At 40.0% G+C, this 26,877-nt stretch overlaps 1 protein-coding gene across 1 annotated transcript; it reads left to right on the forward strand.

The window, feature by feature from the left end:
• Positions 1–11,979: 11,979 nt before the first annotated feature.
• ITIH6 (inter-alpha-trypsin inhibitor heavy chain family member 6) lies at positions 11,980–26,450 on the forward strand. The gene is given in 17 exon segments (XM_030304800.1): positions 11,980–12,111; positions 14,353–14,524; positions 15,244–15,453; positions 15,456–16,121; positions 16,124–16,247; positions 16,249–16,562; positions 16,565–16,747; positions 16,750–16,857; positions 16,860–16,984; positions 16,987–17,284; positions 19,116–19,218; positions 20,661–20,734; positions 20,737–20,787; positions 24,985–25,048; positions 25,050–25,363; positions 26,246–26,338; positions 26,341–26,450. Coding segments are annotated over 17 exon segments (3,141 nt in total).
• Positions 26,451–26,877: the final 427 nt, after the last annotated feature.

The raw sequence follows: 26,877 nt of genomic DNA on the forward strand, positions 1-26,877 counted from the left end.
TTTCAGAGAACAGGTCTTTTCCTCTTTGATTAGGTTTATTCCTAGGTATCTTATGTTTTTTTTGTGCAAGTGCAAATGGGATTGATACCTTGATTTCTCTTTCTGCTGCTTCATTATTAGTGTATAGAAAAGCAACACGGTTCTGCATATTGATTTTGTAACCTGTGACTTTACTGAATTAATGCATCAGTTTTAGCAATTTTTTGGTGAAGTCTTTCAGGTTTTTTATATTAAGTATCATATCATCTTCAAATAGTGAAAGTTTTACTTCTTCTTTGCTAATTTGGATGCTTTTTAATTTCTTTTTGTTGTCAAATTGCTGTGGCTAGCCTGTGTTGCTATATACTATACACTGAGGACTGCTTTTGCTGAATCCCAAAGGTTTTGGACTATTGTGTTTTTATTTCATTTCTTTCCATGTATTTTTTATTTCTTCTTCTATTTCATAGTTGGCCCATTCATTATTTAATAGCAATGTTGCTGAACCTTGATGCATTTGTGGAGTTTCCATATTTTTTGTGGTTGACTTTAAGTTTCATAGCATTGTGGTCACAAAATATGCATGGTATGATCTCAATCTTTTCTTAAATGTGTTTTTAAAGTTTATTTATTTATTTTTAGAGAGAGAGAGAGAGAGAAAGCATGTGAGCTGGAGAGGGGAGAGAGAGAATCCCAAGCAGGCCCCGTGCTATCAGTATGGAGACTGACACAGGGCTAGATCTCATGAACTGTGAGATCGTGACCTAAACTGAAATCAATAATTGGACACTTAGCCAACTGAATAACCCAGGTGCCTCAAACTAAGTCTTTTTGTATTTGTTGAGGCACAATTTGTGATGTAGTATGTGATCTATTCTGGAGATTATCCCATGTGCATTTGAAAAGAATGTGAATTTTGCTGTTTTATGATAGAATTATCTCAATATATCTGTAAAGTCCATCTTTTCCAGTGTGTCATTCAAGGCCATTGTTTCCTTATTGATTTTCTGCTTAGATGATCTTTCCATTGATGTAAGTTGAGTGTTAAAGTCCCTTATTATTATTGTATTATTATCCATAAGCTCATTTATGTTTGTTATTAATTGTTTTATATTTTGGGGGCTCCTATGTTGGGTGCATAAATATTTATAATCATTAGATCTTCTTGTATTGTCCTCTTTATTATGAATGTTGCCATTCTTCATCTCTTGTTATAGTCTTTGATATAAAATCTAGTTTGTCTGACATCCAGATGGCTAACAGATACGTGAAAAGATGCTCAACATCATGCATCATCAGGGAAATACAAATCAAAACCACAATGAAATACCACCTCACACCTGTCAGAATGGCTCAAATTAACAAGGAAAAAACAGATATTGACAAAGATGCAGAGAAAGGGCAACCCTTTTACACTGTTGGTGGGAATGAAAACTGGTGCAGCCACTTTGAAAGAAACTATGGAGTTTTTTCAAAAAATTAAAAATAGAATTAACCTATGACCCAGCTATTGCACTACTATGTATTTATCCAAAGGATACAAAAGTGCTGATTCGAAGGGGCAAATGCACCCCAATGTTTATAGCAGGGCTATCAACAATAGCCAAATTATGGAAAGAGCCAAAATGTCCATCTAATGATTGATGGATAAAGAAGATGTGATACACACACACACACACACACACACACCCAATGGAATATTAGTGATGAAAAAGAATGAAATCTTGTCATTTGCAACAATATGGATGGAACTAGAGTGTATTATGCTAAGTGAAATAAGTCAGTCAGAGAAAGACAAATATATGATTTCACATCTATGTGGAATTTAAGAAACACAGCAGATGAACATAAGAGAAGGGAAGGAAAAATAAGATAAAAACAGAGAGGGGGGGAGCTATAAGAGACTCAAGTACAGAGAAAAAACTGAGAGTTGCTGGAGGGGAGGTGAGTGGGGTATGAGCTAAATGGGTATGGCCACTAAGTAGGGCACTTGTGATGACTTCAGCTCAGGTCATGATCTCACGGTTTGTGAGTTCAAGCCCTATGTTATGTTCTGTGCTGACAACTCAGAGCCTGGAGCCTGCCTCAGATTCTGTGTCCCCCCTCTCTCTGCCCCTCCCTTGCTCATGCTCTGTCTCTCTCTGTCTCAAAAATATATAAACATTAAACAAATTAAAAAAAAGAATTGCTATTCTGACTTTCTTTTGGCATCCTTTTGCATGATAAATGTTTTTTTCTTCCCTTTGCTTTCTTTTTTTAAATATTTATTTATTTTTGGAAGACTGAAATTGGGGGAGGGGCAGAGAGAGGGGGACAGAAGACCTGAAGCATGCTCTTCATTGACAGCAGTACAGCAGCAAGTCCAATGTGGGGCTTGAACTCAAGAACCATAAGATCATGACCTGAGCCAAAGTCAGATGCTCAACTGACTGAGCCATTTAGGTGCCCCTCTTCACCCCCTCAGTTTCTTTTTTTTTAAGTTTTTTTCTTAATGTTTATTTATTATTCCACTTCTTTTAAAATTTTTTTCCTTTGTCACTATATTTATCAAATTTAGTTAAAATATGTCTTTGTGTTGGCCCACTTTTGGTGATTTTGATGGGAGTTTTCTGGGTCTCCTGGTTCTAGATGTCTGTTTCCTTACCCAGATTAGGGCAGCCTTTAGCTATTATTTCTTTAAATAAATCTTCTCGCTTTTCTCTCACTTCTTCTGGGACTCTTATAATGTGAATATTATTACATTTGATGGAGTAACTTAGTTCCCTAAGTCTATTCTCATGATCCAGAGATCATGTTTATTTATTTATTTTGAGAGAAAGAGAGTGGGGGGAGAGGCAGAGAGAGAGGGAGAGAGAGAGAATCCCAAACTGACTGTGCTGAGCCTGATGTGGGACACAAACTCACAAACCATGAGAAAGATCATGACCTCAGCTGAAATCAAGAGTAGGTCAATCAACCGACTGAGGTACCCAAGTGCCCCAATCCATAGTTATTCTTTTTCTCTTTTTTTCAGCTTTAGTATTTTCCATTATTCTATCTTATGTATCACTTATTCATTTATGTGTTTCTTCCATCCTAGTCATTGCACCACATGGTTTTGAATCTGTTACTGCATTTTTCATTTCTGACTGATTTTTTATCTCTGTGATAAGGACCTCCCTGAAGTCTTCTGTTCACTGTATGAGGAATGAAAAATGCCTTTGGTGGGTTCATTAGTAGATTGAACATGGATAATTAACAAGTCCATAAGCTTGAGGATATGTCAACAGCACCTTCTCAAAGTGAATAGCAAAGGGAAAAAATGTAAAACAAAATAAAACAAAAAGGAATATCCAATAACTGGGTACAATTACAAAAGTATAACATATGTGTGTAGTGGGAATAACAGGAGGAGAAGAAAGAAAGTAACAGAAAGTAAAGAAAAAAATATTTGAAGGAATAGTGGATACAAATTTTCCAACGTAAGTTACAGCCACCAAACCACAGATCTAGGAAGGTCAGAGAACACTCTGAAGGCTAAATACCAAGAAATCTACACATAGGCATATCCTATTCAAACTGCAGAAAATCAAAGACAAAGAGAAAATCCTGAAAAAATAATGCCCATAGAAATTGGACCTCTCTTAAGAAACCATACAACAAAAAGAAATTGAAGTTAAATATTTAACATGTTGAAGAAGAAAAAACTACTAGCCTAGAATTCTGTATACAGCAAAATTGTCTTTATAATGTGAAAGAGATATAAAGATCTTATTAGCCAAACAAAAATTGAGAGAATTGTTGCCAGTAAACCTACCTTGCATAGGAAAATGTTTGAAGAGGTTTTTAAGAGAGAAGGGAAATGGTATAGCTCAGATACTTGGATCTACATAAAGAAAGGAAGAGTGTCAGAGAAAGAATAAATTAAGGAAAAATAAACTCTTCTTTTTTTAATTAATTGATCTAACAAAACAGTTTGCTCAAATAACAATATAAATAATGTTTTCAGTGAATATAGCTTATTGATAACTGAAATTAATGACAGCAATGTTATATAAGAGACACGAAGGATGCATTGGATATTGCTACAAGGCACTTGCACTACACATGAAGCTGTATAGTGTTTTCTGAAAATGAACTTGGATTAGTTGTGAAAGCATTTTGCAAACTCTAGAGCAACCACTAAGAAAAAAATTAAAAACATAATGTATATGCTAAGAGACAAGAGAAAATGGGATCATATAAAAGGCTCAATTAAAACCACAGAAGACAGACAAAGAAGAGAAGAGGAGGAGAAGGAGGAGGAGGAGGAGGAGGAGAAGGGAGAGAAGAAGAAGAAGAAGAAGAAGAAGAAGAAATAAAAACAAGGGCAGCAAATATAAAACAGTTAAAAATATGGCAAATATTAATCTAACTATAACAGTAATTAGTTTAACCATGAATGGTCTAAATAGACCAAGTAAAAGAGATTATCAGTGTTTATTGAAACAAAACAGAACATAACAAAAACAAACACACAAACCAGTCCCAACTATATGTTGTCTACAAGAAGCCTGTTTAATTTTTTTTTAACGTTTATTTATTTTTTGAGACAGAGAGAGACAGAGCATGAACAGGGGAGGGGCAGAGAGAGAGGGAGACACAGAATCTGAAACAGGCTCCAGGCTCTGGGCTGTCAGCACAGAGCCCAATGCGGGGCTCAAACTCAGGGACCATGAGATTGTGACCTGAGCCGAAGTCAGACGCTTAACTGACCAAGCCACCCAGGTGCCCCTACAAGAAGCCTGTTTAAAAAAAAAAAAAGACACAGATGGGGAGGAGCCAAATGGCGAAACAGCATGGAACTTTTTTTTTCTGTGTCTCGCATCCATGAAATACAGCCAGATCAACACTAAACCATCCTGCATGTATAGAAAACCGATTTGAGGATTAACACAACAATCTGCACCACCTGAACCACAGAACTCAGCAGGTATGCAGTGTGGAAAAGTGAACTGGGGGAGAGAGAAGCCACGGAGGGCAGGGAGCTGTTTTTGCATGTGAAAGAGAGGACAGAGACGGGGGAAGAATACGGGAAAAGAACCTACCCCAAAAGCAGCTGGAGAGAAAGTGGAAAAGTGGAAACAGCTGCAGGGACTGAACTTAAAAGGGAGAAAGGAGAAAGGAGAGGGTTTAAATTCCATTAAGACTCTATAAACAGGGGGAGTGCAGAGTCTGAAACTCCACAGCTCGATACCTGGTGGTGCTCTGGTGGGAAGGGCAAATCGCCAGAAGCAGAGTGAAGTCCGGGGTCTTTGGGCCACACAGGTAGAGGAGGTTCCCCTGCTGGGAGTAAATCTGGTAGAGTTTGTGTGGCTCCCCCACAGGCAAAGGCCCTGGTGGGCCCAGGAGAACAACAGTATTCACTTGGTGCTGGAACAAGGTCATTGGGGTGAAATCTGGTGCCAGATGCATGTTGTGATTTGCCATAATCCCTGAAATGCTGCTGCTATACAATTGCGTGAACATTTTCTGTGGCGGGCTAGCACACAGCTGCAGTCTCTGGGCATCGGCAGCAGCATGATCCCGTGAATGTTCCTGGGTGCAGCCAGCACCTGGGCCATTGCTCAGTGAGATCTTCCCCCAGAGGGGCAGAATGGGTCAAAGCCGCAATCCCTCAGAAACAAGGGGTTGGAAAACACAGCAGCATCTGAGATAAAACTCAGGAGGGAGGTGCTGCCTGAGGCTTGGTCATGGACAGTGTAAAAGCAGGGAGCAGATGGAAGCTGAAGACAAAGGACAGGTGAGCAATTGCTGATAGGGGAGAACAGAGTTCTGATACTAGAGACTGGGTAGCTGGGTGATGCCATTTTCACCACTCCCGTGCATGAGTATACATACCTACAAGGGTCAAAACAATCCATCCCAGTAAGTTAAACAGCGCCATCTAGTGGAGAACAGAGCCATTAAACTAGGCCCCACCCAACTGGGCCAACCTCGCTCTTCAGGAACACAAGTCTCTCTGCCTGCTTAGTTTACAGACTATAAAGCACTTCCTAGTTTGACTTCTAGGTGAAACAGAAGTAATTTCATCATATTTCAGTCATTTCACTGGTCCATATTTCAATTCTGTTTTTGTTCCTTTTTTCTCTGTTTCTCGATTCTTTTCTTTTTCTTGAATACAGAAAGAGAAAATTCATTTTTATTTTCAATTTTTCTTAAAATATTAAAAAATTTTTTTCTACTATATTTTTTTACTTTTGTGTAAATTATTTCAATTCTATTTTACTTCCATCATTTCATTTTACTCTTTTTCAGTGTATTCATTTTTTCAAATTTTCAAACGATTCCTTTTATTTGTTCTTTCCCCTTCTTTTCTCTAATCTTCAAGCCCTTTTCAACAACCAGACCAAAACACACCTAGGATCTAGCATCATTTATTTTATTTCTTTTTTGTGTTGTTTTTGTTTTTTTTAATTTTAATTTTTTTTAATTTCAATTAAAAATTATTTAAAACTCATTAATTCCTTTCCTCCCTTTAAAATAACAAAACGAAGGAATTCACCCCAAAAGAACGAGCAGGAAGAAACAACACCCAGGGACTTAACTAACACAGATACATGCAAGATGCCTGAACCAGAATTTAGAATCACGATAATAAGAATACTAGCTAGAGTCAAAAATAGATTAGAATCCCTTTCTTCAGACATAAAAGAAACAAAAGCTAGTCAGAATGAAATAAAAAAATGCTATAACTGAGCTGCAATCTCAAATGGATGCCATAGCGGCAAGGATGGATGAGGCAGAGCAGAGAATCAGTGATTAGAGGACAAACTTATGGAGAATAATGAAACAGAAGAAAATAGAGAGACTAAGGCAAAAGAGCATGATTTAAGAATTAGATAACTCAGTGACTCATTAAAAAAGAACATCAGAATCATGGGGGTCCCAGAAGATGAAGAGGGAGAAAAAGGGATAGAAGGGTTATGTGAGCAAATCATAGTGGAAAACTTTCCTAACCTGGGGAAAGACACAGACATCAAAATCTAGGAAACACAGAGGACTCCTATTAGATTCAACAAAAACCGACCATCAATGAGGCATATCATAGTCAAATTCACAAAATACTCAGGCAAAGAAAGAATCATGAAAGCAGCAAGAGAAAAAAAGTCCTTAAGATACAAGGGAAGACAGCTCAGGTTTCCAACAGACCTGTCCACAGAAACTTGGCAGGCCAGAAAGGAGTGGCAGGATATATTCAATGTGCTGGATCAGAAAAATATGCAGCCAAGAATACTTTATCCAGCAAGGCTGTCATTCAAAATAGAAGGAGAGATTAAAAGTTTCCCAGACAAACAAAAATTAAAGGAGTTTGCGACCACTAAACTAGCCCTGCAAAAAATTTTAAAGGGGACTCCCTGAGGGGAGAAAAGATGAAAAAAATAAAGACCAAAAGCAACAAAGACTAGAAAGGACCAGAGAATATCACAAGAAACTCCAACTCTAAAAGCATCATAATGGCAATAAATTCATATCTTTCACTCTAAATGACTCACTCATGAGTCACTCTAAATGTCAATGGACTAAATGCTCCAATCAAAAGATGTAGGGTAACAGAATGGAGGAGAAAACAAGATCCATCTATATGCTGTTTACAGGAGACCCACTTTAGACCTAAAGACACCTTCAGATTGAAAGTAAGGGGATGGAGAACCATCTATCATGCTAATGGTCAACAAAAGAAAGCAGGAGTAGCCATACTTATATCAGACAATCTAGACTTTGAAATAAAGACTGTAATAAGAGATTAAGAAGGGAATTATATCATAATCAAGGGGTCTATCCACCAAAAAGACCTAACAATTGTAAACATTTATGCTCCAAATGTGAGAGCACCCAAATATATACATCAATTAATCACAAACATAAAGAAACTGATTGATTAGAGTACCATAACAGTAGGGGGCTTCAACACCCCTTACAACCCACTTACAACAATGAACAGATCATCTAATCAGAAAACCAACAGAGAAACAATGTCTTTAACACACTGGAACAGATGGACTTAACAGATATATTCAGAACATTTCATCCTAAAGCAGCAGAACATACATTCTTCTCCAGTGCATATGGAACATTCTTCAGAATAGACCTCATACTGGGATGTAAATCAGCCCTCAACAAGTACAAAAAGATCGAGATCATACTGTGCATATTTTTAGACCACAATGCTGTATGAACTCAAAATCAACCACAAGTAAAAATTTGTAAATGTAACAAATACTTGCGACTAAAGAACATTATACTAAAGAATAAATGGGCTAACCAAGAAACTAAAGACGAAATTAAAAAGTACATGTAAGCCAATGAAAATGATAACACCACAACCCAAAGCCTCTGGGATGCAGCAAGGCAGTATTAGAAGAAAGTATATAGCAATCCAGGCTTCCTAAAGAAGGAAGGAAGGTCTCAGATACACAATCGAACCTTACACCTTAAACAGCTGGAAAAAGAACAGAAAATAAAACCCCAATCCAGCAGAACACAGGAAATAATAAATTTTAGAGCAGAAATCAATGCTATTGAAACAAACAAACAAACAAACAACCAGTAGAACAGATCAATGAAACCAGAAGCTGGTTCTTTGAAAGAATTAGCAAAATTGATAAACCACTAGGCAGTTTGATCAAAAAGAAAAAGGAAATGACCCAAATAAATAAAATCAGGAATGAAAGGGGAGAGAGCACAACCAACACAGCAGAAATAAAAACAATACTAAGAGAATATTATGAGCAATTATACGCCAATAAAATAGGCAATCTGGAAGAAATGGACAAATTCCTAGAAACATATACACTACCAAAACTGAAACAGGAAGAAGTAGAAAATTTGAACAGATCCATAAACAGTAAACAAATCAAATTAGTAATCACAAATCTCCCAAAAAAACAAGAGTCCAGGGCCACATGTCTTTCCAGGGGAATTCTACCAAACATTTAAGGAAGAGGTAACACCTATTTTCTTGAAGTTATTCTGAAAAATAGAAATGGAAGGAAAACTTCAAAACTCTTACTATGAAGCCAGCATTGCCTTTATTCCAAAACCAGACAAAGACCCCACTAAAAAGGAGAACTATAGACCAATTTCCCTGATGAGCATGGATGCAAAGATCCTCAATAAGATATTAGCCAACCAGATCCAACAATACATTAAAAATTTTTTTCACCACGACCAAATGGGATTTATACCTGGGATGCAGGGCTGGTTCAATATCCACAAAAACAATCAATGTGATTCATCACATCAATAAAAGAAAGGACAAGAACCACATGATCCTCTCAATAGATGCAGAGAAGGCATTTGACAAAATACAATTTCCTTTCTAGATAAAAACCCTCAAGAAAGTAGGGATAGAATGATCATACCTCGATATCTAGAAGCCATATACGAAAGACCCAACACTAATATCATCCTCCATGGGGAAAAACTGAGTTTTCCCCCCTAAGGTCAGGAAAAAGACAGGGATGTCCACTCTCACCACTGTTATTCAACATAGTATTGGAAATCTTAGCCTCAGCAATCAGACAACAGAAAGAAATAAAGGCATCCAAATCAGCCAAGATGAGGTCAAACTTACACTCTTCACAGATGACCTGATACTCTATGTGGAAAATCCAAAATATTCCACCAAAAAACTGCTAGAACTGATTCATGAATTCAGCAAAGTTGCAGGATACAAAATCAGTGCACAGAAATCAGTTGAGTTTCTATACACCAACAATGAAGCAACAGAAAGAGAAATCAAGGAAATGATTCCATTTACAATTGCACCAAAAACCATAAAATAACTAGGAATAAATCTAACCAAAGAGGTAAAAAAATCTTTATACTGAAAGCTATAGAAAGCATATGAAAGAAATTCAAGAAGACACCAAAAAATGGAAAAATATTCCATGCTTCTGGATAGGAAGAACAAATATTATTAAAATCTCAATACTCCCCGGGGTGTCTGGGTGGCTCAGTCGGTTGAGCATCCGACTTCAGCTCAGGTCATGATCTCACAGTTTGTGGGTTCGAGCCCCACATCAGGCTTTGTGCTGACAGCTTGCTCAGAGCCTGCAGCCTGCTTCAGATTCTGTGTCTCCTTCTCTCTCTCTGCCCCTCCTCTGCTCATGCTCCGTCTCTCAAAAATAAATAAATGTTAAAAAAAATTTTTTAATGTCAATACTGCCCAAATCAATCTACATATTCAATGCAATCCATATCAAAATAACAGAAGCATTCTTCATAGAACTTGAACAAACAATCCTAAAATTTGTATGGAACCAGAAAAGACCCCGAATAGCCAAAGCAATATTGAAAAAGAAAGCCAAGCAGGAGGTATCACATTCCCGGAATTCAAGCTGTATTAAACAGCTGTAATTATGAAGACAGTATGGTACTGGCACGAAAACAGACAGTTAGATCAACGGAACAGAACAGAGAACCCAGAAATGGACCCACAAGCGTATGGCCAACTAATCTTTTACAAAGCAGGAAAGAATATCCAATGGAATAAAGACAGTCTGTTCAGCAAGTGGTGCTGGGAAAACTGGAGAGCAACATGCAGAAAAATGAACCTGGAATACTTTCTTACACCATACACAAAAATAAACTCAAAATGGAAGAAAAACCTAAATGTAAGACAGAAAGCATGCAAAAGCCTCTTTGATCTTGGCCGCAGCAACTTCTTACTCAACACATCTCCAGGGGCAAGGGAAACAACAGCAAAAATGAACTACTGGGACCTCATCAAAATAAAATGCTTCTGCACAGTGAAGAAAACAATCAGCAAAACTGAAAGGCAACCAACGGGAGAAGATATTTGCAAATGACATATCATAAAGGGTTAGTATCCAAAATCTATAAAGAACTTCTCAAACTCAACACCCAAAAAGCAAATAATCCAGTGAAGAAATGGGGAAAAGACATGAATAGACACTTCTCCAAAGAGGAAATCCAGATGGCCAACTGTCACATGAAAAAATGCTCAACTTCACTCATCATCAGGGAAATACAAATCAAAACCACCATGAGATATCACCTCATACATGTCAGAATTGCTAACGTTAACAACTCAGGCAAAAACAGATGTTGGCGAGGATGTGGAGAAAGAGGATCTCTTTGCACTGCTGGTGGGAATGCAAACTGGTGCAGCCACTCTGGAAAACAGTATGGAGGGTCCTCATAAAATTAAAAATAGAACTACGCTATGACTCAGTAATTGCACTACTAGGTATTTATACAAGGGATACAGGTATGCTCTTTCCAAGGGGCACATGCACCCCAATGTTTATAGTAGCACTATTAATAATAGCCAAAGTATGGAAAGAGCCCAAATGTCCATTGATGGATGAATGGATAAAGAAGATGTGGTATATATATACAATGGAGTATTACTTGTCAATCAAAAAGAATGAAATCTTGCCATTTGCAAGTACGTGGATGGGACTAGAGGGTATTATGCTAAGCAAAGTTAGTCAGTCAGCAAAAGACAAATATCATATGACTTCACTCATATAAGTACTTTGAAACACAGAACAGATGAACACAAGGGAAGGGAAGGAAAAATGATATAAAAACATGGAGGGGGATGAAACCTAAGTGACTCTTAAATATGGAGAACAAACAGAGGGTTACTACTGGAGGGGTTGTGGGAAGGGGGATGGGCTAAATGGGTAAAGGGCATTAAGGAATCTATCCCTGAAATCATTTTTGCAGTATATGCTAACTAACTTGGATGTAAATTTAAAAATAAATAAAGAAAATAAATAAAAGTAACAACACAGATAGATTAAAGGTAATGGTATGGAGAAAAGATATACTATGCTAATACTAATCATAAGAAATCTTGAGCAGCTATACTAATTTCAGACAAAATAGACTTTAGAACAAGTAAATTATCAGGGATAACGAGATGCCTTGTATAAGAACAAAAAGCAAATTTCTCTGACAGATAACACACTTATTTCTCTATGTCTTGGTAAGTATTCCATAATCTGCATGGAGGACAAGATCTATCCTACTGTAAAGTGTTTCAAGGAAGCAAAAATACTTCTTGTGGCCTTTCAAAATACTTTCTGTGGTCTCTTCTTCTCCATGAAGTGGAATGAAGAAAAAGATCACCCATTTTGTGTAAGTTGGAGATGCTGGCAACAGGGAAGACCAGATCAACAAGGCTTATTAGAAGGAAGGTATCTACCATAATTATTTTTATAATTTGGTCAGTTAATAAACAATGACTGCTTTTAAACTGAAAAAAACTTGTATAATTATAATTATACAATGACTCTCAAAGAGGACATGACAATCTTTAGTGTGTAATGCACATAAAAATAGGACATCAAAAAAAAACATGAGGAAAAAACTTATAGAACTGCAAAAGAAATAGTTGAAACCACTATTATAGTTAGAGACTTCAGCTCCCCTTTATCATAAATGGACAGATCCACCGGGCAGAAAATCAGTAAGGACATACTAAAGAGTACCCTCAATCAATTGGGTCTAATTGACATCTACACAATCCTTCATCCCAAAACAGTACAATTCACATCCATCTCAAACTCACATGAAACATTTGCCAAGATAGACTGCATTGTGGGCCATAAAACACACCTTAACAAATTTAAAAGAGTATATAAATCATACAATATATGCTCTCAGATCAAATGGAATTAAACGGATTCTCAGGAAAGGTCATCGTCCTCTATGTCTCAGTCCTCTGAATGAAAATAGGAATATGGTGCTGAGCTCCCTATTCCAGAATGTGTGACCTATACCCCGAGCTCATCCTGTGGGAAGAAAGACTCTGATCCACTTAAAAGCATCCAAGGCATCTTATATCAGTTTAAGATGTAGAGAAAGGTAGGTCACAAATGGTATTTCCTGTGGTCTCTGAAATCCATAACTATATAAAATTTGAAGGCATAATATTTAACACCTCCAAAATATGGGTTTGAATCCCTGGTTCATCAGTGACTAACTGTGCAACCTTAAGCAAGTCACTCTACCTCTCTGAGCTTCAGTGTTGTCAACTATAAAATGCATATAATATCAGTACCTTTTTCATTGTGTTGCTATGAGGATTAAATGAACTGATGCATCTAAGTATTTAGCACAGTGCCTGGAACATAACAAGTGCCCTATAATGGTACCTAATATTAGAACCTACATTTCCTATTTCATGAACCTCCTATGTGCCTGGTCCTATGCTAGGTATTGTCATGGAGAAGGAGCCAAAAGAAGAAGCATTATAAGCCCTGTTTTCAGAGGGCTCAATACCTGTATGGAAGATGAAAATATTCTATATACGACAGTCAGCACACAATCTGGGACAGGGAATATCTGGGACTAGGGGCATGGGTCAGAGTAAGCAATCAAGGAAAGGCTGCCCAGAGGGGCAACTGAAGGAACAGTGAAGATATGAATAAGTAAAGGGGAAGTGGGAAGGTCTATTATCTAAAGGGCACAACAAGAGCAAAGTTGTGGAGAAAAAAAATGGAATCTGGGTTATCTGGAGGATAATGATAAGATCAGCCTGGAAGAAATGGAGGATGAGGTAAAAGAACAGATTACATAGGGCAAAACCAAAGCATGCAAAGTCACTGAAAGGAAGTGATAAAGACCTAGAATCATAAAGCTCCTAAGCTTTACGGTCCTGGAATCACTGAATCTTGGGTCATGGGATCCAGGAACCATAGAATACACAGGATCCTAGCACCCTGAAAGCATACAGTTTGAACCTTCTAGGCCACCACTGTCTACTAGAACTATCTTGATGATGGAAGTGTTCTAAAATTCTGAGGTGTCCAATACAATAGCGACTGCCCTCGTGTGGTTATTGAACACTTGAAATGTGGCTACTGCAAATAAAGAAACAAAATTTAACTTTTTAAATTTTAACTAACTTACACTTACTTTTTTTTAAAGTTTATTTATTTTGAGATAGAGAGAGAGAGAGACTGTAGGCAGGGGAGAGGCAGAGAGAGAGGGAGAGAGAGAACCCTAAGCAGGCTCTGTGCTGTCAGTGTGCAGGCCAATGCAGGGCTCAATCCCACAAACTGTGAGATCATGACCTGAGGGGAAATCAAGAGTCAGATGCTTAACTGACTGAGCCACCCAGGTTCCCCTTAACTAACTTACATTTACTACATGTGGCTAGCAGTTACCATTGGACAATCCAGTTCTAGGCTTGAACCACAGGGTCTACTATAGAATTTTGACCTGGGAATTTTAGACGTACAGAGTGCTGGAAGTCAGAGAGTCTTAAGACTATACAACACTTAGATCTTAGTACCTTGTATAGAAATAACCTTTCAGACTTGAGCAAGACCTCAAGCCTTGATCCATCTCCTTCACTTTATCCATATCTCACAGTCTAAAAAGGCCACGAATAGGATCCTTGGTGGCCTGCAAGCCAATGACTACTTCAGCATCACCATCTTTTCTGAAATGGTTAGTGTCTGGAAATCTGGAGGCTCCATCCAGGCCACCATCAAGAATGTCCACAGTGCCAAGGACTAACTGGATCACATGGAAGGTGATGGTTGTGTTAAACTTACCCACTCAAATGGAAGGGTTGTGGTAATGTGGGGAATTCTTGAAATGCTTCCTTCATCCCCTCATCCATCTCACCTCTCACAATACCTGAAATATCACTATTATATTTTATACAAATATGTTCCTTCATCCTTCTGTGTTCCTTTTCCTAGTATAAAGAGCAAGGCTCTATATATTTTAGGGCACATTCCTCTTTGACCATGAGTTTCTTCCTCTTTAAAGCACATACTCAGAAGAATTTGGCCAACACTTTTATAAATCAATAATCTACATATTCATTTCAAAGCATTTGGTCAAGCTGCTTCCCTGATTCTTGCTTTTGATCAATCATCTCTCAGAAAATTACTGAAGTCTCCCCCACCTACCCCTCTTGTCAACTCAGCCCTTTCTTCCTTTCTTCCCCTGTAGCATAGAGGTGGGGTTGCTCTTCTTGGGGAGCTTCCAGTCTAACTAGAGAATTATATACCTCCACAGGAAACAGGCAAATCATAATCTGAGACAAAGAGCGATAAAAGCCAAGGACATGTGGGCCCCACTGCCATATCTCAAGGAGCCTGAGAGAAGATAGGGAAGGATAGCAACAGAAACAGTCTGAGAAAAAAAATGAGGAGAAATGACTGAGCCTGAGAGGTTAGTGGTGCCCAGTATGTTTGCAATGGGGATAAAAATAACTAGAAAAGATGGTATCACTGTCTGCTTCCCAACGAGGGACCAACATCAGTGCAGCTCTGCTGGAAGTTGTTTCAGCGCTAAACCATAGCAACAAAGAGGCTTGGTGGGGCCCCAATGTGGGGAGAAATCTTTCTCATCGTCTTTCTGATAGATGAGGAGCCAATGTGATGACCCCCAGTGTGATCCTTTCCAACATCTGTCAGGCGCCGGGCCACAGGATGTCCCTTTTCAATTTGGCCTTTGAGGATAAGGTGACTTCCCCCTGCTGTGTTACCTATCCCTGGAGAATTGGGGAGCAGCTCAGTGCATATACAAGAACACTGATGCAGCCTTACAGCTGGAGGGCCTCTATGAGGAGATCTCCATGCCTTTTCTGGTAGACATGCATCTGGACTACCTGGACAGCTTCGTTGAGGCCTCCCCTTGGGCCCTTTTCCCCAATTACTTTGGTGGCTCAGGGTTGGTGGTGGCAGGACAGATTCAAGCAGGCAAGTGGTAACTGGGCATCCATCTGGCAGCCCATGGCCTCAAGAGTCAGCTTCTTATGGCCTGCCACAGTGAGGTGGCCACCAACAGAAGCAAGAAGAAATTTGGTTTCTCAGAGGAGCCAGTCTACAATATAGCCCACTTCACCTGCGGTCTCTCGGCCAACCTCACCATTGGAGAGTTGCTGGAGGCACACTTCCAAGCCCATGACACCTGCACTCACCACCTTCTGGGAGCCAAAGTCCTCAATCTGTCCCTTGAATACAACTTTGTCACTCTTCTGACTTCACTAGTCATGGTGTAGTCCAAGGAGGCAAATGAGAAGGCCAGGATACAGACTTGCACCACAGCTGGACCAGGCACCATTATGCCCTCATCCACCAGCAGGTATGGCCTAGGGACAGGCATAGCCCAGCCAGCCTTGCACCCAAGGTCTCTCCCAAATCAAGCCTTGTGAAACTAAGATTCTGCTTATTCTCAACTATTCCTGCCTCTACAACAATTATGCCCAGTTACAAGGAGTGGGAGCCATTGGTTCAGAGCACCACTACCCTATCCAGTACACCCAAATCCCCTAAATCCAGCACAACAGGATTCTGGCACCTTGGTTCAGCTAACTCTCAGAACAAAAACTGCTGCTGTTGTGTCCTCAAATTATGGTGCCCTATTGCTTCTGAAGCCCAGTGTACCATCACACCAGAATCCTGGTACCCTATTACTCATGAATCCCAAGACAAAAGTCCCACATGTAAATCCTGGCACCCTATCCCAGCACAAAGCTGACACTATGAAACATGTTATTCTACTGCACTATAAACCTGGTGCTCCATAACAACCCAAACTGGATACTTCATCACACTTAAACCTAGGGTACTCATATCGCAGTCACCCAAAAACTTGCCACAGCACAAGCCTGGAGTCTCAACACTTCAGATACCCAAATTTCTACTACACATTAGACCAAAGTTTACTTCTCACAAGACCCCACACAACCTGCCACACCCTAAACTCAGGATCCTCTTACCTCAGACCCTTAAAATCCCATCACCTCTTAAACGAGTACCCCATCTCCCCCAAATTACCCAAGCTTATCATTTTCCAAACTTAGGACCCCAATCTCCAATAAACCCCAAACTCCATTATCCTCCAGACCTGCCAGACATAGGCACCACCTCCTCAGAATCCAAGCACATTCACAAGCACAACCTCAAGTCCCACAAGTCCCAGTAGTACCATGACCACATCTGTCCTTGGAGAACCCCGCCCTATTCCCTTTAACCCCACCCTGCCCTCTCTGCTGCCCCCAGAAGGTTCTGGCATCAGCAAGACCTGCTGCTGGGGCCCCAAAGCACCAGGCAAATTCTGGGAATATCTGTGTCAGAAGCCCCAACAATTATCCTACCCAGAAGCTCCAGGCCTATGCCAGAGGGCAGCTTCCCAAACCTGCCAGTCTTGTTATCTTCTAGCACCTTCCCTGAAGTGGTCAGCCTACTCCATCTCCCTGAGGAGCTAGAGCTGCTGTCCGAGGCAATGTTTGTGGAGTCTTTGAACCCACTGGTTTTCTATACATTCCTCACTCCTGACAAAGATGGTGAGAGCCATGAGCAAGAAGTCAAGCCATGAACGGGAGGTATGAATGGAGAGCAGCAGGAACTGGGAGTGTACAAGTCTTGTACAGATTCTAGTGATAGTACATTTGCCTGCTTGCTTGCTTTGAGACTTTGAGACTTTGAGACTTTGAGATTCTTAACCTATCTGGGCCTCAGTGCATAAGCACTGAATTAGAGGTTCTGAGAGAAGAGTGATGTTAAGACTGGGAAGGCTAAACAGAAATGAACTGGACAAGCTGCAGCTTTGACATTTGCTTTGTTGAACAAGAGAATTGCTCATGCTTCCCAAGCAGGGAAGGGATACAAGTTTATAAATGGAAGCATCACTGGGAAAGACAGTTCTGAATAGTTCTTTTGTGCTCTATATACAGCTCTGCTTAAGGAGAAATGTATAAAAAATTGGAAAAGATAATAAGAACTATCTTTAAATTTCCCAAAGACTGTGAAATAATAACAGCTAACATTTTTTAACTCTTCCTATGTGCAGGTACTGCTCTACATATTGTATTTGTACTCTGTTATTTAATCTTCACACACACAAAAACTACCTGTTAATATCTGCATTTTACTCATGGAGAAACTGAAACACAGAGAGGTGAAGTAACTTGTTTCATGTCACACAACGAATAAGAGATTTGAACCTACATAATCTGGTCCCAGACTGAATGTGCTCCACCATTCCACTAATTATTCTTCCTTCCTAAGAGGAGTGACATTTCCTGGGTGAACTTATAGGGCAGAATTAGAACAAGTTGGTGGTGGCAGTAAGTCACAGAGATACAAATTTGGGCATGAGATCCTTGACATGCCCCTCCTGCTCACTACCCACCAATATCTCATCCATCTTCAATTTTTGACAATGTTACCTCTGACATATTTGCCAAATGAACCCACTTATCACCACCCCAACTGTCACTGTCTTAGGGAAGACTACCATTGTGTCTCCCTTAGAAAACCATTCCAGCCTCCTCACTGGTCTCGCTTCTTCTTCTCTTAGGAGATTTTCTTTGCTATTCTCCCCCCAACAGCAAAGGGATAACTTAAAAACAAAGATTACTTCATGTCCCTTTCTTACTTAATCCCTGTCAGGGGTTTTGTGTAACACCTACAATGAAGCCCAAAGTCCTCTTTATAGCCTATACGGCCCCGTGTGATCTGCCTTCTATCCCATACTTCTCACTTTCTCCCACTCACTCTCTGAACTCTAGCCCCACTGGCTTCCTTTCTGTTCATCTAATGGGCCCTGCCTCACTTCTATCTCCACTCAGGGACCTCTTTGAAGCTGTTCCCTCTGTTTTGATAATTGCTCTGATCTACCTTGCTCTGCTCCCTGCCTGCCATCCTCAGCTCAGATTCCCTTCCCACCCTCCCCTCCAACTACCCCAGACTTCATCAAATATTTATAATTCCCTCAGTCACTTTATTATTTTTCCTTTTATCACTTATTACCATGGGTAATTATACTTTCATTCATGTCTATCTCCTCGACTAAAATATAGGCTTCACCAGGCAGAAATCATGACTGCCTATTTTTATCCCTATATCTCTGATACTTAAAGAGTGCCTGAATTAATGAGTGAATGAATGATGAATGCATAAATGCTATGAGGAAGAATTTTGAACATAATTGAGCTTGAAAGATTAAAATGTTGTGGAGAGAGCATAATAGTCCAGTCATGGCAATGTACAGGTCAAATTGGGAAGCCAATGAGGACTCTCCCAATAAGGAGGAAGGTATGCCCTTTGGTGGGGCCAGGGTATATTTTCCCTTGGAATGTGAAGGATTTACCTCATTTCTTTTGTGCTTGGTAGGAAATCCACTTTAGGATGACAATTCTGAGGAGATCCTAGGAGGAGCTGGAAGCAGCACAAAATCTCAGAGAAGTTCTGTGGGGCTAGCAAAAAGTGAAAAAAAGTTTCTTTGACAAAAATCCCTAAGCTTTCATTTCCGTTCAGTTAAAATTCTCACAGGCATTGTGTGAGCCCAGAGAAGGAAAAGTGTATTCGTTTTCCATTGCTGCATAACAAATTACCACAAACTTAATACCTTAAAACAACACCATTAATTATCCCACAGTTCTGTAGGTCAGAAGTCTAGGCACAAGCTAGTTAGGTTCTCTGCTCAGGATTTCCAAAGACTGAAATCAAAGTGTCTTCCAGAGTTCTTGTCCTCTTCCATGTTCATTCAGGTTATTGGCAGAATTCAATTCTTTGTGTTTGTAGGACTAAGATCCCTGTTTCCTTGCTAACTGTTGGCTGGCAGTCACTCTCAGCTTCTAGAGGCCACCTGGGCCATTTTCACGTCCTAGAGTTTTTCTGCATTCCTTGTCATGTGGCCCTTTCCATTTTCAAAGACAGCCATGGAGAAGATCCATCGTGTCAAGTCCTTCTCATACTTCAAATCTCTCTGACTTCTCTGTCTCTGACCTCTAGACCCAAATTTAAAGGGCTAATGTGAGGGTTGCCTGGGAGTCTCTGTTGGTTAAGTGTCTGACTTCAGCTCAGGTCATGATCCTACAGTTCATGAGTTGGAGCCCTGCATTGAGTTCTCACACCTTGGAGACTGCAACCTCCTTCAGATTCTGTGTCTTCCTGTCTCTCTGCCTCTCCCTGACTTGTTTCTCTCTCTCTATCTCTTTCTCTCTCAAAAATAAATATTAAAAAATAAATAAAGGGCTAATGTGAGTAGCCAAGGAGTCAGGCCCACCTGGATAATCTTATTTTAAGATGAAGTGCATCACAAAACATAACTTACTATGGGAGTGATATCATATCACAGTTCTGGGGATTTTACAGGGTGTACACTGGGGAATCTTGGGGGACAATCTTAGAATTCTACCTACCACAGACAGAGAACAAAGAGAAAATAGAATTGGAACAAACCTGGAAGGAAAACTAGAAATTGATCCTTGTAAGCTAAGGGAAAGTATAACATTCCAGGTGGCAGGAAAAACAGAGGGAAATGGTCACTAGCAAGAGACAGCAGGGCATTCATAAGAATAGTCAGTTCAGTTGGACTGGAGCATAAAGAGAAGACTAAAGAACTAGGTATGGACTAGATTTCAGAAAAGACTTAAATGCTGAGCTCAGAAATTTGGCTCTTCTCTGGAAGGAATTGACCAGAGTTCCTTGGAATATGATCGATCTCTTACCAACATAGTCCCCCTATCCTTTGCAGGCATGCTACCTTCTCATCCTCAGGTATTCCAGCCACCCTCACAGTTCTGAGTAGTGGACAGCTTGAACACTGGGACTGGGGGCTGGACACTCTGAGAAAATAGATATGGTCTCCTACCTTCCCTTCCTTTCCTCTCCCCTCTCCTTCCCTCCCATTCGTTCTAGGGCATAACTTCAGAGTTGTATCTCCTGCCTTGCCGTGGATGGGGACCTTCACTTTGTGATCCACATCCCACACTCAGAGGAGAGGATCTGCCACTGGATAGGCTCCCAGGGGACCTGCTACAGCTCACAGACAATCCAAAGGAAGATGAGACCCCCCAAGGACTCCACCCCATATAACACCACAGCAGGATATACTCATATCAATACCCTCAGACATTTGTGTCCTAATTCTAGTGAGCACATAGCAGTGCAGCTCACTAACACACAAGTACACATTCAGACACATGAAAACACACATGAATACATGCTAACATCAAGACATTCACAGATACACACACAAGCATATAATAAACTCATATAAATACACACCTAGGCACACATATTTCAACACTCTCCATAACTACACACAGTAACATACAAATATGTACCCAGATACACAACACATGCCCAGATATACACAATGACACACATACCAACACAGTCAGACATACATACACTGATACTCATTCATCTTAATACCCAGGAATTCAACATACACTGGCACACATACTCTACTACTCTAGACATACAAAATACACCAATGAAGGTCCCTAACTTTAAACCTAAAGGAACTAGAAAAGAGCAGCAAGTAATGCCCAAAGCCAGCAGAAGAAGGGAAATAATAAAGATTAGAGAAGAAATAAACAATATAGAAACAAAAAAACCCCAGTAGAAGAGATCAATAAAACTAGAGGGTTGATGGGGGGTTGAAGGGAGGGGAGTGTGGGTGATGGGCCTTGAGGAGGGTATCTGTTGGGATGAGCACTGGGTGTTGTATGGAAACCAAGTTGACAATAAATTTCATATTAAAAAAAACCTAAAACCTGGTTTTTAGAAAGGATAAATAAAATTGATAAGCTCTAACCAAACTTCTCAAAAAGAAAAGAGAGAGGACACAGAGAGATAAAATAATGAATGAAAGAGGAGAGATCATAAATAATATCACAAATACAAACAATAATAAGAGAATACTATGAAAAATAATATGCCAAAGACTGGAATAATATGGAAGAAATGGACAAATTCCTAGACATTCACACACTATCAAAACTCAAACAGGAAGAAGTAAAAAATTTTGAACAGGCACAAAACTAGCAAAAAAATTGAATCTGCGATCAAAAATCTCCCAACAAATAAAAGTCCTGGGCCAGATGGCTTCCCAGGGATACTACAAGACATTGAAAGCAGAGTTAATACCTATTCTTCTAAAACTGTTCCAAAAAAATAGAAATGGAAGGAAAGCTTCCAAACTCATTCTATGAAGCCAGCATTACCTTGATTCCAAAACCAGAAAAAGACCCCAGTGAAAAGGAGAATTACAGGCTAATATTCCTGATGAACCTGGATGCAAAAATTCACAATAAGATACTAGCAAATTGAATTCAACAATATATTAAAAGAATCATTCACCATGATCAAGTGGGATTTATTCCTGGGATGCAGGGCTGGTTCAGTATTTGCAAATTAATCAATGTGATACACCACATTAATAGAAGAAAGGATAAAACCATATGATCCTACCCATAGATGCAGAAAAAGCATTTGACAAAATGCAGCATCTTTTCTTTATAAACACCTCAAGAAAGTAGGGATAGATACCTCAAACTCATAAAGTCATATATGAAAGTCCCACAGCTAGTATCATCTTCAGTGAGGAAAAACTGAGAGCTTTCCCCCTAAGGTCAGAACCACAACAGAGGTGTCCACTCTCACAACTGTTGTTCAACATAGTAGTAGAAGTCCTAGCCTCTGCAATCAGATAACAAAAAGAAATAAAAGACATAAAATTTGGCAAATAAGAAGTCAAACTTTCACTCTTTGCAGACGACATGATACGATACGTGGAAAACCTGAAAGAGTCCACCAAAAAACTGCTAAAACTGATACATGAATTCAGCAAAGTTGGAGGATACAAAATCCACCTACAGAAATGGGTTGCATTTCTATACACCAATAATGAAGCAGCAGGAAGAGAGATATCTAGGAATAAACTGAACTGAGGGAAAAGATCTGTACATTGGAAACTATAGAAAGCCTATGAAAGAAATTGAAGACACAAAGAAATGGAAAAAAAAACATTTCATGCACATGGGCTGGAAGAACAAATATTGTTAAAATGTTGGTACTACCCAAAGCAATCTACACATTCAATGCAATCCCTATCAAAATAACACCAGCATTCTTCACAGAGCTAGAATAAACAATACTAAAATTTGTATGGAATAAAAAAAGACCCCGAATAGCCAAATAATGTTGAAAAAGAAAACCAAAACGGGAGGCATCATAATCCCAAACTTTAGCGTGTATTACAAAGCTGTGATCATCAAGACAGTATGGTATTGGCACAAAAACGGACACATAGATAAATGGAATAGAATAGAGAACCCAGAAATAGACCCACAAACGTATGGCCAACTAATCTTTGACAAAGCAGGAACGAGTATCCAATGGAAAAAAGACCAGTCTCTTGGTGCTGGGAGAACTGGACATCGACATGCAGAAGAATGAAACTGGTTCACTTTTTTATACCATACACAAAATTAATTCAAAATGGATGAAAGACCTAAATGTGAGACAGGAAACCATCAAAATCCTACAGGAGAAAATAGGCAGCAACCTTTTTGACCTCAACCACAGCAACTTCTTACTAGGTATGTTTCCAGAGGCAAAAGAAATAAAAGCAAAAATGAACTATTGGGACCTCATCAAGATAAAAAGCTTCTGCACAGTGAAGGAAACAATCAACAAAACTAAAAGGCAACCGATGGAGTGGGAGAAAATATTTTCAAATGGCATAAAGGTTTACTATCCAAAATATATAAAGAACTTATCAAACTCATCATCCAAAAATCAATAATCCAGTGAAGAAATGGGCAGAAGACATGAATAGACAATTTTCCAAAGCAGACATCCAGATGGCTAACAGACACATGAAAAGATGCTCAACAGAAATCATCATCAAGGAAATACAAATGAAAACCACAATGAGATACAACCTCACAACAGTCATAATGTTAAAATTAACAACTCAGGAAAAAACAGATGTTGGCAAGGATGCAGAGAAAGGGCAACCTTTTTACACTGTTGGTAGAAATGCAAATTTGTGCAGCCACTCTGAAAACCAGTGTGGAAGTTCCTCAAAACATTAAAAAGAACTATCCTATGACCCAGAAATTACACTACTAGGCATTTTTCCAAAGGATACAAAAATGCTGATTCAAAGGGTCACATGCACCCCAATGTTTATACCAGCGCTATCAACAATAGTCAAAGTATGGAAAGAGCCCAAATGTCCATCGACTGACGGATGGATAAAGAAGATGTGGTATATATACACAATGGAATACTACTCAGTGATAAAAAAAGAATGAAATCTTGTCATTTGCAACAATGTGGATGAAACTAGAGGGTATTATGCTAAGAGAAATAAGTCAGTCAGAGAAAGACAAGTATCATATGATTTCACTCCTATGTGGAATTTAAGAAACACAACAGATGAACATAAGGGAAGGGATGGTAAAATAAGATAAAAACAGAGAGGGAGGGGAGCTATAAGAAACTCTTAAATACAGAGAACAAACTGAGGGTTGCTGGAGGGGAGGTTGGTGGGGATTGGCTAAATGGGTGATAGGCATTAAGGAGGGAATTTGATGGGATGAACACTGGATGTTATATGTATAATTGAGTTCTACCCTGGAAACCAATACTACACCATATGTTAACTAACTTAAATTTAAATAAATAAATTTTAAAAATATATGAATAAAATAAAATAAAATACACCAACATATACATATACTCACCATGACACACAGACAGAAGTGACACCCCCAGATACATGTCAATATATAACAACATACAACCAGACACATACAACATAAAATACTCACCAAGATATGCAACGCCAACATATCCAGAGACATGGATAAACATACAACAAAAATATATATATACTGTAACATAGCATCTTCCCTAAATATGCAGATGCACTGATAAGCCCAGAGATATTCATATGAACTAACCAAACACACACATTTACACACTCAGAAACATACACATACATGCAAACAGACCCACTGGGGTGAGCATGTATACACATACATACATGCCCACACACTGTACAAGTAGGAGCATCCAGATAATACCTGGTAGAAGCACTTTCCTCAGGAGCCTGCTTTCTAACCACAAATCTACACTACTTCATCTGGACCCCAGGCCCTCTCATGCCTTCCTGTGCCATGGGTAACCATGTGAATGACCATGTGAAAGCCCATGCTCCACGCACACACTCTCCTCCCTCCAGAACTGCATGTGTATGGATGCCCACTTGGGGCACCACCAAGGCAAGACCACAAGGAGCAGAACCACATACTTCCATGTTTTCATTGTTACTACAGATAAACCAGGGGCCTACATTATCACCATCCTCCACAGTTCCATATCTGTGCAAGGCGAAAGTACCTTGCTCCTATCCTAGGACCAGCCTGCTTTGCTGAAAAGGCCCCAGCTGGAGATCCATGTGATTGCTACAGCCTGCCTTACCCTTCACCTTAGGCCCCACCTCGAGTTCCTTGTTCTCTGGTACTGCCACAGGCACCCCAGCACCCTGCAACTACCCCACCTGGAGTTCTATGTGGTCAATGTCTCAGGCCTCAGTCCCTTGACTCATGGTCAGCTGAGTAAGTGCTTCTGAGGCTGAGAGGGGTTGGGGAGCACCAGTCCTAAGAGAAGCCTTTTCTAGGGTGAATAGCCAGTGAGCCCCCAGCACCCTGACCCCCAAACCACAAAGGGAATCAAATCCAAGTTCTGCCCTTGGGGAGCACCTGGTCTGGGAAGACATGGATAGTGATCATAGGGAGTTATCAGTGCTAGACAGAAAATAGTCCAGGAAGATGGAGCAACCCAGGGTGGGGAACCTCACCCAGCCTTGGAGCTCAAGAAAGATCTTTTGGAAGAGAGAGACCCACTCTGAATCTGAAAGACTAAGTAAAATTATAGAGACAAAATTGAAGGTTGGTGGAGATGAAGCTGTAGTGGTCAGAGTAGAATTCCAGGATGAGGAATTTGGCTTTATCCTAAAGACAGTGGGGATCCATGAAAGGTTACAAGAAGGGAAAAGACACTCATATCTGGGTATTACAAAGATCCCTCTGAAGGTTGCTGTAAAGGGGGATTGTAGGAAGCCAGACTATAGGTCAGGAGATGCAGAAACTGAGGCTGAGGCCCACAACAAAGACTTTGGGCAGTGATGGTGGGTTGGACAGATATTTTTACTCTAGGCCTCCCCACTCCTCTCCTCTCCTCACCTCTAATTTGCCTGTCATCTCCTCCAAGCCTGACTTCTCCCCCTTATTCTGCCATCTCACCCACCCTGGCTCTGTACTTCCATAGTATACTCTTGTCCCATCTGGCTCTTCTACATTTCCCACAATGCCCACTCACTTCCTTCCTCCAGATCTTCACTGCCCCTCCTCTCTCCCACTTTTCTTTCTAGATTTCCTGCTTTAAGCTCCTCTCAGCTCTTAGTGGGAACTCAGGCCAGTACCCTGACTGGCACTCAGGGCAATTCCAGCACACAGACATCTGGCTGGTGGCAGGGCCTATGGGGCAAAGCCTGCAGAGGCACCAAGAGCCAGGTGTGCCTGTAGTTCTAGGAAGAGGTTGATGAAGGAATCGCTGAGGCTGCTGCCCTGCTCGGCTTCCTGCTGGCTGGTGAAATGTTCTCATGTACAGCAGCTGCTGTGCTACCTTGCCTATGTACTGTGATGGCCCATGAATCGCAGTGCCAGGATACTTGAATTTGAGAGGCCCAGAGGCCAAGGCATTGGGTGGGCAAAGAGCAAGGATTTAGGGACACGGAAACACACACAGGGACACACACACTTACACATGCAGTAAGTGACACATACACAAGGACACACAAACACACACAAATATGTAGGCCTAGAGGCTTAGGTACTTCTGCTTCCTCACAGTCCAGCCTGTCTCCAGTCTCCACTCTGTTCAACCCATACTCCACAGAAGCCTTAAGAGTGACTTTTTAAAAACAAAATCTTAAATGAATTATCAATACTGCTCACAACCTTCTCTGGTTCCCATGGTGTATTTAAGGTTCTTGAAGTTCTTCTAACAAACCATGCTTTCTCCTGCACTGAGTCTTTGTATGTGCTTTTCCTTCTGCATGGGACTCCTT

This window comes from Lynx canadensis, chromosome X, assembly GCF_007474595.2.
Source record: "Lynx canadensis isolate LIC74 chromosome X, mLynCan4.pri.v2, whole genome shotgun sequence".
Classification (NCBI taxonomy): Eukaryota; Metazoa; Chordata; class Mammalia; order Carnivora; family Felidae; genus Lynx; species Lynx canadensis.